The sequence below is a fragment of the Anguilla rostrata genome, chromosome 12, assembly GCF_018555375.3.
Source record: "Anguilla rostrata isolate EN2019 chromosome 12, ASM1855537v3, whole genome shotgun sequence".
NCBI classification, from domain to species: domain Eukaryota; kingdom Metazoa; phylum Chordata; class Actinopteri; order Anguilliformes; family Anguillidae; genus Anguilla; species Anguilla rostrata.
The window spans coordinates 9,838,614-9,851,194 of record NC_057944.1 but is presented as its reverse complement, the minus strand read 5'-3'; the positions used below and the strand labels follow the sequence as shown (position 1 = coordinate 9,851,194).

At 49.5% G+C, this 12,581-nt stretch overlaps 1 protein-coding gene across 1 annotated transcript in view; it reads right to left on the bottom strand.

Annotated features, from left to right (window-relative positions):
- Positions 1–420: 420 nt before the first annotated feature.
- The window catches only part of atm (ATM serine/threonine kinase), a 37,960-nt gene continuing 25,799 nt past the window's right edge, over positions 421–12,581 (bottom strand). Inside the window, exons 46-62 of the mRNA XM_064303269.1 lie at positions 11,805–11,969; positions 10,970–11,089; positions 10,299–10,516; positions 9,409–9,616; positions 8,748–8,873; positions 8,301–8,441; positions 7,514–7,652; positions 7,077–7,159; positions 6,011–6,151; positions 5,228–5,344; positions 4,990–5,139; positions 4,128–4,290; positions 3,853–3,939; positions 2,944–3,058; positions 2,757–2,820; positions 2,131–2,279; positions 421–1,484 (exon numbers count right to left, since the gene is read on the bottom strand). Coding sequence (XP_064159339.1) covers positions 1,301–1,484; positions 2,131–2,279; positions 2,757–2,820; positions 2,944–3,058; positions 3,853–3,939; positions 4,128–4,290; positions 4,990–5,139; positions 5,228–5,344; positions 6,011–6,151; positions 7,077–7,159; positions 7,514–7,652; positions 8,301–8,441; positions 8,748–8,873; positions 9,409–9,616; positions 10,299–10,516; positions 10,970–11,089; positions 11,805–11,969 — 2,370 coding nt within the window. The 3' untranslated portion in view covers positions 421–1,300. The remainder of the gene's footprint in view (positions 1,485–2,130; positions 2,280–2,756; positions 2,821–2,943; positions 3,059–3,852; positions 3,940–4,127; positions 4,291–4,989; positions 5,140–5,227; positions 5,345–6,010; positions 6,152–7,076; positions 7,160–7,513; positions 7,653–8,300; positions 8,442–8,747; positions 8,874–9,408; positions 9,617–10,298; positions 10,517–10,969; positions 11,090–11,804; positions 11,970–12,581) is intronic.

Below are 12,581 nucleotides of genomic sequence, written 5' to 3'. Positions count from 1 at the left end.
TAGCCGGGAATGCTCAACCTTTGCCTAAATGCAATCATCTGTCTAGACTTCACACCACCTTTGAACACCCTTCACTGCACAGATGATAATTCTAAAGTAATCTAAACACAGGAGTGCAACAGTGACTTGCTGGTTTTCACAGTCCAGTCCCCGAAGCCAGAGGGCCGGTTATGATTCATCCCATGCTTTCCTGGGGTACTAGTGATTAAAATGTGCCAATCGGGGACCCACATATGCCAGAAGGTCGGGACTTTCCTTTTGAGAGTATTTCATTGGTTCCAATACACCAGACAAGATCAGTAAAGTGCAGAAATGTATTTGAATCCAAAACAAATACGTATTTACAGGTCTGATATTTATACATCGATACAGCACACTACAAACACCAAATGCACGTACTGCAAATAAAACACCTTTCACTTTCCCTTACACATTTTATTAGAAGTCTTTACATTCTTACATCCACCAACTCTTTTAGGCAAGTTTTTTTAAAATGATACAGAAGGAATTCATTCAAACGGCTGTCAGACATCAAATGCTTACGTATAAAAGGCCGATAAGTTTATTTGTGAAAAAAATAAGCGCATATAACACATTCATAAGCTCGGTTGCATAAACTGCCCAGTACAGGGTTTGATCACGTTTTCACTAAGTGCACTTCAGTGCAGTATTCGCATGAAGGTTTTCAAATTTACAGTTTCAAGTATTTCCATACGAACCGTTCATAGACTACAAATGGGCAGCATTTTGGGGATGGTTTTTATTTGGATATCTACTGCATTACTTACTTCATTTTCTTCATATTTGCATGTGGGTTCAGAAGGTTGAGAGAAAAGTCTTTTTCTTTACAGAGTTGATAATGAGATACACAATTTCTGTATGCATCTGTACCAAGAGGACTTCCCAGACCAGAGAAGGGGGTGTGAAGGAAAAAACCTGAATTTTTCCTGAGAGTCAGGATTCCAACAGGATGAAATTAAGATTCTGGAAGTATTTTTTTTAAAACAGAAGGCACGTTTAAGCGTACTATGAAAATCTTAACCGTATGACTGAAATGTACGCGGCCTACAGGCTGATTAAAGATGGATTACACTGACCGTTTCTATAAAAAAAATTTTTTAAAACATCTTTCCACAGGGTGCACGGTGATGTTCAGAAGAGATGCAGCTCTTTTAAAAAGCAAACGGAACTGAGGGAGAAAAAAAAACAGCAACAAAGAACAAAGCAGTTCAGTGGAAACGGAAACAGGAAGTATCTGGAAGATGTTAGCATTAGCTGCGTGGCGCCGCGCTGGCAGCGGCTACACCCAGGCCTGCCAGCCGGGGAAGAGGCGGCTGAGGTTCTTGGGGTCCATGGCCTGCTGGATGAGCAGGTTGACCTGGCCGCTCACACTGAGCACCGCCCCCTCCTCCACCCCCTTCAGCTTCTCCTGCAGGCGGAGCAGAACCCGCTCTGCCACCTTGTTGAAGCTCTGCGTGTCGCTACTGGACACACACACACACACACGTATGCACACACACACACATACACACACACACGTATACGCGCGCACACACACACACGCGCACACACGTATACGCACACGCACACACAAACACGTATTCACACACACAAGTATACGCACACGCACACACACACACGTATACACGCACACACATGCACACAGACACACATACACACACACGCACACGTATACACGCACGCACATGCACACACACAAATATACACACACGCGTGCACACACACATACACACACAGTGTTTAGAATTTTTTAGAATCACACAATGAGATAAAAACTGTAACTTGGCCAAGAAATCTGCACACAAATATTACAACAGATAATGCAAAACAGCCACAACACAGCATAAAATTCTCAAAGAAATACTTTCCAAAAGCATGTGTAGCTTTTGACAAAGTAAGTAATTAAACCTTTTTTTCAAAAGGAAGCTCAACATAAAATACTGTACTACAGTTGTGCCAATAGCACAAACACAGATTTAGGCCCAGATTAGACAACCACAACGGGCTTAAACAAGTTTTGAACCAGTGCTCTTTGCCAACATCTCTTTTTTCATTCTCGGTAAGTGTCATGTGATCATGTGAGGGTGACCCGGGGCAGGTGGAGCGTACCTGGCCTTGCCGGGGGCGTCCAGCACGTCCCCCCCCGGGGTGGAGCTGAGCGTGGCGTTGAGCTCGGTCTGCTCCTCATGCTGCTGCTGCAGGTGAAAGGCCTTCAGCGGGTTCATGGTCCAGTCAAACAGGGGGTCGTACAGGAGCACCTGGGGAGAGGGGGCAAACAGGGGTCATAAGAGCACCTGGGGAGGGGGCAAACAGGGAGTCATACAGGAGCACCTGGGGAGGGGGCAAACAGGGGTCACACAGGAGCACCTGGGGGGAGGAGGGGGCAAACAGGGAGTCATACAGGAGCACCTGGGGAGGGGAGGGGGCAAACAGGGGGTCATACAGGAGCACCTGGGAGAGGGGGGCAAACAGGGAGTCATACAGAAGTACCTGGGGAGGGGGGGGGGGACAAACAGGGGGTCATCAGGGGGTCATACAGGAGCACCTGGGGAGGGGGCGGGGGGGTAAACAGCCAGTATATATTATTCAGTATATTGCCAGCTCGAAGGGTTTAACTCTCTACTCTGGAGACCAGACCCCTGCTCTGGATGGGGGAGGGAGACCCAGAGTTTCACGGTGAACTCCAACTGGTGGGTTTCTGTAAGCTGAACTCTGATGGGCGGACTCTGCCACACCTCCACGATGGTCAGCAAGGCTTCCTGGGAGCTCCTCATGACCTCCATGGTTTTTTCACAGCATCTAAACGAGGCCAAACAACGATGAGAAGCCGCGCTGGAGCAAACCCACACACTCAATGTTCTCTCGAGCTCTGCAGCTCACGCCCACGAAAGGAAGCCTTCGTTTTAATATAACAGCGCTTACCTTCTGAAAACACCCTCCACTCCGCTGATACCCATCCCGTCCACGATGTCCCGGGACAGCCTGAAGGGTACGGTCTCAGGGGTGGGGAGGATCTTACCCTGTTCAAATGCCACACCTGGAAAGGGGGGGGGGGGGTCACAGGAAGTTCAAAAGAAGACATCATCCAACAACAAATGTTCCGACAGTACACACTGACCATATTCGTCATCATACCAGCAATAATAGGATTCCTTTCAGGGTCCAAAAATTCAAGGACTGGTCAATATCACAAGAACTGCTGGATACAAATAAAATAATCAATAAATCAAACTTTATTTATAAAGCACATTTCCGACAGCGGGTGCAACTCAATGTGCTGTACATAAAAAGACAGAAACAAACAGGGTGATTGAAGGATATTAAAAAAAAACATTTAAGACCTAAGTACAAAAATAAAATCAAGATAAAAATTAGGGTAAACGGTAGCAGTGGTGCAACAACAAACACAGCAGACAAGGTTGGATAAATAACAGAGCAAATAGTTTAAAATAAATAAAAACATTTTTTAAAAATGAATAAATAAAAAATAAGAAACCTCCCCCAATATCCTAGCAACTGAGGGCTTCTGTAGGCTCTGAAAGCTGAATCCAAACACCATTCTGAGTAGTGCATCACCTAGTAGACTCACCTAGGATCAGCCTCTAAGGGCCTGTGTAATATGTATAAAACATGGAGATGACACTTCCAAATGATCCCCAAAATCACTCAGCAAAAGCCTTCAAGCATATTGAAACACCCCTGTCAAGAGTTTTGTTATTTCCAACAACCTCAAAGTCCTTGATATAATATTCATACACCTGAAGATTTCAGAGACCCTTAAGGGGAGTGGGAGGCCAGAACAGACCTCTTCATCCTCCTCATCCTCCTCACCTAAGTCGATGTGCACGAGCTCGGCGCTCAGCTCGTCGATCAGAATGTTCTGGATGTGCCTGTCCCCGAGTCCGACGATGTAGCCCACTGGGGAGAGAAAGGTCAAAGGTCACGAGCGCATTGACATTAGAACAACACCGGTGCCGTCTGACGAGCGCGTCTTCTCAGCCGCTGGTATCACCTTCCGCAGACCGGCCCCAAAGCACGCAGCCACGCCCATATTCCCAATAAACACGCTTAGGCATTAAGGTTAGGTTAGGCGGGGCCTGTGGTACCGATGGAAGAGGTGGCGACGCTGCGGGTGTAGGCCAGCCTTTTCTCCATCCACACCGCGGGGTCCAGGAAGCGCTCCATGCAGAAGTAGCGGAACACGGGCCGGAAGTTCTGGCACACCTCGCTGAAGGCCTGCGCCGTGTCCGAGCCGGACCTCACCGCATCCTGCGTGTGGCACGGGCCATGGAACACGGAACACGGAACACGGAACATGAAACATGGAACACGCAACACAAAACGTGTAACAAAATCAAAGTTTAAAAAGCCTTGTCTGCTGATCTTCTGTGCATTTCGGCACAGGTGCTTAATTTAAGTTACCGATTGGCTGAACATATCGCACGCCTTGATTCCAAAGCATAAACTGGCTAGCCGTTGAAAGGAAGCGTTTGAAAAAGAGTTTGAAATCCCTTTTTTATTCCCTCTCTGCACCCTGACCCCGTTCTGGTTTGGAGATGGCTGTTTCTGGGCCCGTCGCAATGCAGGTCACCACTCTGCAGAACTGCAGCCCTCTTTCTGTCACTCTCGTATCTGTTCTCTTGAGCTCTGCTCCGCTCTGCGGAGTCTATAAATCAATACCTGTATGTTCAGTGACTCAATCTAATGCTCAACGGCTCATTGATCTTAAATCACCTGAATTCAAACACATCTTTTTGTTGATTCTGAGATATTCTCTGTCAACGGACTCTGTAACAGGCGTCTGTTTGAATTTGAACATAAAATATAATGGACACAAACACTGGATGTGTGCCTTTTTTGAGTCGTGGTGGGGATAGCTTAGCGTGGACCAATCATGTCACGTAACGCTGAAGCGTTAACCAATCAAAGCCGGGGGTAGGGGGGGCGGTGGGCGATCTCGGGCCTCACGTGCATCTTCCTGCGGCAGGCGAGGCTGGTCCAGTCGGCGGGCCGGAAGCGATGGTGAGCGCCCTTCTGCGGGTCCACCAGGAAGTCCCCGAGCGGCACCGTGCCGGAGCACCACTCCAGCACCCCGCTGCGCTGGGAGAAGGGCACCACCTGCCGAAAGAGAGCGCCCCGCGGGTCAGCCTGTACCCACGCCACCCCCCGCCCCCCCGCACCCCCCACCCCCTGGGCGGGACGGCACCTTGTAGCGGCGGATGTTCAGCTTCCTCTTCCGGGTCTCGGCGTTGCGCTGCAGGAGCGTGGAGCACATCTGGAACACCTGCTGCATGACCGCGTCCTGCCGCAGGTCGTCCTGGCCCTGCGGACCAATCAGCGCGGGCCGGCGTCACGGCACCGACCAATCAGAGTACGGAATAACCGTGCTCAGGGGTCAATCGGCCAATCGGTGAATAGAACACTGAAGCGTGCAGCATATAGGCAAGCTGGGCAGAGTACTGAAAATCTGCACTTGAGTAAAATAAATTTTCCCATTTCCCTGCGGGAAAGCTGGCTATTCCGTCCCTCCCAGAGGAGTCACGCCGAGTGTGACAATCGCATTCATCAGATCGAGCACAGAAATGAAGAAAAATGACTTCCCCTATTAACTCCTCAAATACAGCCGAGCCCTGTCATGGCCAAAACTCGACACACCCGCGGCTAACCATTAACCGGAGGACAGAGCGTTATATTCCAGTAAAGGCCGGCTATGCTACAGTTCTGACAGCTGTTATGCTCGCAAAAAAGATGTCAGGCTAATAATTAACACTGAGAACTTGCGATAGCGTCAGCATTGTTGAGCGCTCAACACTTTCTGTAGGGTTTAGTTCTGTTAGAAAAGGAGTACAGTAAAAGCTTAGGCTCAAACACGCCGCTGACCGCACTCTGATTCTGCAGTTTTTCCAACGGCAAGGTCACCCTGCGGAGGACCACCAATCAGGTGCTTCTGAACAACGGTTGCCGTGGCGCGTGTTTCCCGTGACCTCACCTTGACCAGCTGCCGCCGGGCCTTGCCGTCGGAGCCCACGCAGTCGATGATTTTGGGGAGGTTGACGCCCCCGGCCAGGTGGTAGTGAGGCCTGAAAGACTCGATGGTGACCAGGTCATCGTAGCGACCGGTGGGGTCCACCTGCGCACGCCAAAACACCAGGGGGGGTTAGGGTTTAGACCAGGGCCACACGGTCCGGAAATTATGCTGTTGTCAATTCATTTTATCTGAGGAGCTACAATGACAGTTTATGCAGGAAAACTCAGTTTATTTTTGTATAACAAAATATTTCAACATTCTTGCTTAATTTTATTACTCTTTATTTGTTTATTTTTATACATTTTGGACTGAGAAGGTAAAAATGCCCATTAGGGGTGGAAATACGGATGTACTGCTGAAACAAAGGTAAGCTTTTAAGGAGTTTTACACGGTCCCTTAACCCCTTTCCCCTTTAGTCTGTTAGAAATGATGATAATTGGACACCAGTGTCTAATTTAAATGTCCACTGGGGTTATAAGAACTTCCGAACGAGCCACTCAGCAAGCCCAGCTCGCTTACTTTATTATTAATAAGCAGAGAAACCGGTGCCCGCCTGTGGCAGATGGGTTCCCCCTCTGAGTCCGGTTCTGCTCAAGGTTTCTTCCTGCTATCAGTCAGGGAGTTTTTCCTTGCCACTGTGGCCCTAGGCTTACTCTCTCGGGGCCGGTTCTCTGTAAAGCTGCTTTGTGACAAAGCTCCTTTGTTAAAAGCGCTATACAAATAAAATTGATTGATTGATTGATTGAGAACATTAGTCTAAGCAGCGACTGAATAATTGTTTAGATTTGCGAGCCTGACTGGTAAATTAACAATATTTGGATCCAAAACATTTTGGATATGAATAAAATTTTTTCTAATGAATATGTTTATACAACTTTCATACAGTACAAACATTTTCATTAGTAATGCACCTAACATCAGAATCTTAGCTCTAACCCTAACCCTCTAACCTTCCGAACTGCCAGTAGTGAATACTCAAACCAGTGATGTTGAGTATGTGAATACTCAAACCAGGCCTCCTGCCTACCTTGATCTCCATGGTGGGGATCGCAATATCATCCAGGTCCTTAATTTTCATAATAGGCTGGTCAGAGGGAATGGGTATGGCTTCTGGAACAGAGGAAAGAGAAATGTTAAAGCTAGTCATGTGATCACGATTTGCAAGTCAAGGGGGAAACCTCACAAAGCATTTAGAACCAGGCTTCTCAAACTCAGTCCTGAGTTTCCTTGTGGATGCTGTTTTTCTTCTCAGGAACATTCTCCAAACAATTTCCAATGTTGTGGTGTTCCCACAGTTAATTAAACAGTTCAGTTTTCTGTTATGAATTCTTGATTGCCTCTCAAACTGACACAGAAATAACTTCAATCTGTTCACTACTTTAGATTTGCTACCAAAGTCAAAGTCGACACAAAGGACCGACCGCCATTTTGTGTTCTGTTTTTCGAGCGGGGCTGGTCACGTACTCTTCTCGTTCTTGTGGCGGCTGGCGTCCAGGTAGGCCAGGGTGATGTAGGCGTTACAGAGCGCCTCCAAACCGCTCACCATCCGGCCTCTCTGCTTCCGGATCTCATTGATGATCCTGAGCGCCACGTCCGAACGCTCCTGGAACAGAAGACACAAAAACAGAACGACGGCCTCGTTATTCATTCACTACAAGTTTTACGTCATTATCGGCGTTATTTGCTCCGTGTCCAACATCATTTTTACATTTCTTTGTTATATTTCTTGTCCTACATTTTTTAATCGTTACATATATATAAAAGTGCCACAAAATGGCACTTCTGATATACAGGCAAATGATGAGCTAAAATCGTCTTAACTGGCTGTTGTGTAAACAAAGGTACACGTTATTATGTTCTTGTTTTCTAAATCCCCATCCATTAAAACGTCTCTCCGGGTATGAGCAAAACAAGGCTAGTTTTGAAGTTAATCAATGCAATACTTGGTGGAGAAAGGCTCCAGGTTGTTAATGACAACCTTTCGCTCACAGAAGTTTGCATTTATTTGCATGTATCTGTGATTAAATAGGCAGAGTCCTCCGCTCAGACCTCAGGAGCAGCCTGCTGACACCATCCAGGAAGTGTCTATCTAGCTCCACCCACCTTACCACCCAGGAAGCGTCTATCAAGCTCCGCCCACCTTACCACCCAGGAAGTGTCTATCAAGCTCCGCCCACCTTACCACCCAGGAAGTGTCTATCAAGCTCCGCCCACCTTACCACCCAGGAAGTGTCTATCTAGCTCCGCCCACCTTGTCCAGCTGGGAGGGCTGTCTGGGGGTGCTCCTGGACAGTCGGGTGCGGGCGAAGTTCTCGTCCTTGTTCGCGTTCACCAGCGCCAGGATGATGAAGAGGGTGTGATGAGGGTGGTCCAGCGATGCCCGGCAGATAAGCTGGAGGTGGGGGGGGCATATAATGTTGTGTTAAGGGGGAGTGGGGGGGGGGCGTATGTCGGTATTAACATGAATACCGGTATGACACAGTACCACAATATGGATTTCGCTAAATCGTGGATACTGTAAGAAACTGTTTTGCTAAAAAAATAGGGAATGAGCCTTTTGTTGAGCAAGAAGTGTACCCCATCTGGGACTGAAACCAGCAACCTCTACATTATAAAAGCCAGTTTTCTCTCCGCCATTTTAGAGATGACGGCAGAGGACCTTCAGGACCACTCTTCCTGGGAGCGGGCGGAGGGTCACCTCGTTGAGGACGTCGTGGAAGCCCAGGTCCTCCTCCGTCCCACGGGGCACCTTGGTGCCCATGCGCGCGGCCAGCTGGTACATCAGGGGCAGGAACTTGTGGGACGGGATCTTCTCGACGGCCTCCTGCAACAGAGGGAAAACAGCACTGAGCATGTGCAATCCGAGCGGCCTGGTCTCCGAGCAACAGGCACGTGAGCAACAGGCTAAAAACATGTGGGGTTCTCTTAAGCCACACACGGGCTGGGGTGTCTGTGTCTGTGTGTGTGTGAGTGTGTGTGCGTTTGTATGGTCACCATTGCCTTCATGATGATGGAGTGTTATTGACAGGTGCATGGAATGGGGGGGCGTAGAATCATGGCATTCTCTAATCCCAGAGGGGTTGGGGAAGTGCTGGGGGAGGGGCAGGGGGGAGAGAGGTACACGGTTCGTGCTGGGGGGAGGAGGGAGAGAGGTACACGGTTTGTGTTTGGGGGGTGGGGGAGTGGCAGGGGGAGAGATGTACACGGTTTGTGTTGGGGGGTGGGGGGAGAGAGGTACACGGTTTGTGTTTGAGGGGGTAGGGAGTGGCAGGGGGGAGAAAGCTACACGGCTCGTGTTGGGGGTGGGGGGAGAGATGCGCACTGTTCGGGGGGGGGGGTCAGGGGGTTAGGCGGCCCACCTCCACCGCCTTGTTGACGCTGGCGTCGTCGGCGTTGCCCAGCCACAGGGCCGCCAGGCGGAACACCCACAGGTCCTGGTCGGAGCCCAGCGCCAGGCACAGCGTGTAGTTCTGCACCGCCTTCAGCAGGAAGCGCCGCCGGTCCGCCCGCAGGCCCGCCAGCGCCCGCTCATCCAGCGCCAGCTCCCGCTCCACCTTCACCGTGTACCTGCACACCGTTAGCCCCGCCCACACCATTAGTCCCGCCCACACCGTTAGCCCCGCCCACACCGTTAGTCCCGCCCATACCGTTAGCCCCGCCCACACCGTTAGTCCCGTCCACACCGTTAACCCCGCCCACATCGTTAGTCCCGCGCACACCATCAACTCCGCTCACACCGTTAAGCCTGCCCACATCGTTAGCCCCGCCCACATGCCTTCCACTGGTGCTACGTTACAATACAGCACACCCACCGCCACGGTACTGTCCCTGGACTCACCCCTTATCAAACTCTTCCACACGACCCATTTCATTTAAATACTCTGATTTTAGTGGTTGGGAGACAGAACTTTCAAGGTTGAGAAAGCTGGGTGGCAGAGTAGTATAATGGATGAGGAGCTGGTCTTGTACCCTACAGGTCACAGGTTCGATTCCTGGGTAAGACACTGCGGTTGTACCCTTAAGCAAGGTGCTTAACCTGCATTGCTGCAGTATATATCCAGCTGTGTAAATGGATGCAATGTAAAATGCTAAAAAGTTGTGTAAATCGCTCTGGATAAGAGCGTCTGCTAAATGTCAGTAATGGATCCACACAGCTGAACCGACCCCCACCTCTTTTCAGTTTCGTCTCCCGTGCACAGTTATCGCGTGGCGGTCCGTCGCTGAGCGACCGGTCGCTACGGAAACCCACCTGTTGGTGTTGACGTTGTGCTCCTTCATGAGGTGCACCTCCTCCTTGGCCTTCTCCAGCAGGGCCTGCTTGTTCTCGAACTCGGACGACTTCATGTAGTTCTCCATGCTCTGGTACTGCGCGTCCGAGAACCGGGCGAGGGACAGGTAGGCCTGCGTCTTCTGGGCCAGCAGACGGGCGTCCTCCCCGCCGGGGTGGTCCTCGATCACCTCCACCGCCTGCCCAACATGGCCACACGCTCACCGTTTATTACAGACTGCACAGACTGCATTCGCTTTCTTATTTTCATACTTGTTTTTCTGACTTTTATTTTGATATTTTTGAACTTTTCAGAGTCAGGGTTTAATATCAGAGAGAGTTATCAAAATGGGCAACGACTCCATTTTAATTTAGTCCCGTTTTCTACTAATTTCCAGGATGGACTAAACTGAAATTAGGAGACTTTCTTTATGAAAGAGTGTCCTTAGTTTGCTTCTAGAGGCCCTAAGGCTTTGATATCTGGATGTACTTCACACTGTTTAAACGTATTTCATGTATTTAACGCATTACTGCTCAGACTGTTTCCATGTAAAAGCCCCATGTTACTGCCCTACAGCTCTTATGTGGCTGGTCTATCAACGCTAACGGTGATGATGTCAGAGCGATGGCCCCAAAGGTGGGCGGGGCATTACCTTTTCCAGGTACGTCTCCAGAATGACACCTGGGCTCTCCAAGCAGGTCTCTGCCAGCCAGCTGCCACACAGCCGCAAGCACTCTGCGTACATGGGGCTCAGCGCAGGGTTAAAGTCCACCTGCACAGAGCAGCACACAGTCAGCACACACACAGTCACGCACAGTCAGCTCACATACAGTCACACACAGTCAGCACACACACAGTCACACACAGCTCACACACAGTCACACACACACACAGCTCACACACAGTCACACACACACACACAGTCACACACAGTCACACACAGCTCACACACACAGCTCACACACAGTCAGCTCACACACAGCTCACACAGTCAGTTCACACAGTCAGTTCACACACACACAGACAGCTCACACAGCCACACACACACACAGCTCACACACAGCTCTCACACACTCACAAAGCTCACACACAAAGAGCAGCACACAGCTCACACACACACAGTCAGCTCACACTCGAGATTAAATTATGTACGAACCCAAAGACCACAACACACACTGTATCTTACAAAAAAAATCTGTTTTTTCCCTCACACTCAACCTACGGGGCAAATGTTTAATCGGCTCAGGGGTAAACTTTGACACATTGTCTTCAAAGCCTTTAAAGATTTTTTTTTTCTGAAATGTACACACTGTCCAAACACAATGGACATACCTTTCCAAGTGCGCAAATGTTTCCAGTCCTGAGGCCATTTATCCAGTAATATACAAACAGACCTCAGCTGCAGTCACTCAGTGGAAGAATGTGGGTCAACGCAATCCTCACCTGGTTTTTCAGTGAGCCACACCTGGTTGCTAGGCGCCTCTCACCTGGTCGCTTAGCGTCTCGATCATCTGCCTGAGGATGCCCAGCGCTAGACTCTGCTCCCGCTTGGCCCAGAACACCTGGGCCTCCTCCAGTTGCCATGGCGACGTGCCCGTCCCAGCGCTGGGTCTGCCGTGTTGCTTCATCTGAAACACCGCCCTCTCCGCCAGCTGCAGGGGGGTGGAGCCAGGCCAGAACCAGGTCAGAACCAGGTCAGAACCAGCTCAGAACCAGGTCAAAACCATGCCAGAACCAGCTCAGAATCAGGTCAAAACCAAGCCAGAACCAGGTGAGAACCAGGCCAGAACAAGGGCAAAACCAGGCCAAAACCAGGCCAAAACCAGACTAGAGCTAGGCCAAATCTAGGCCAGAGCCAGGTCAAACCCATTCAAGTACCTGGCCTCACGCTATAAGACCATTTCCTATTACTCACTCCAATACTGACACACCGCCATTCAAATCTGACTGTGAATCTGCCTCGTTCTAGCCTCCACACTTCAATATTTGAATATCTTATTTACCATCATGTACACAAATGTGAATATATGGCTTTTCACCAAAATCTCCAAAAAATTAAAGCATATATTAGAGTTAAATTTTTGTCATTTTAAAGAACTGTCGAGCCACTGATGATGTTGTCCTAAATTTTGAAGACATTCAGTTGATTTGGGGAGTTTGTAGACCGGTGAGTGGATTTGGTGATGAAGGTTTTGAGACCCTCAGGTTGGGATTTGGGGACCGTCCGTGGGATGGGGTAGTGAAAGTTTGGGGACCCGTCAGTA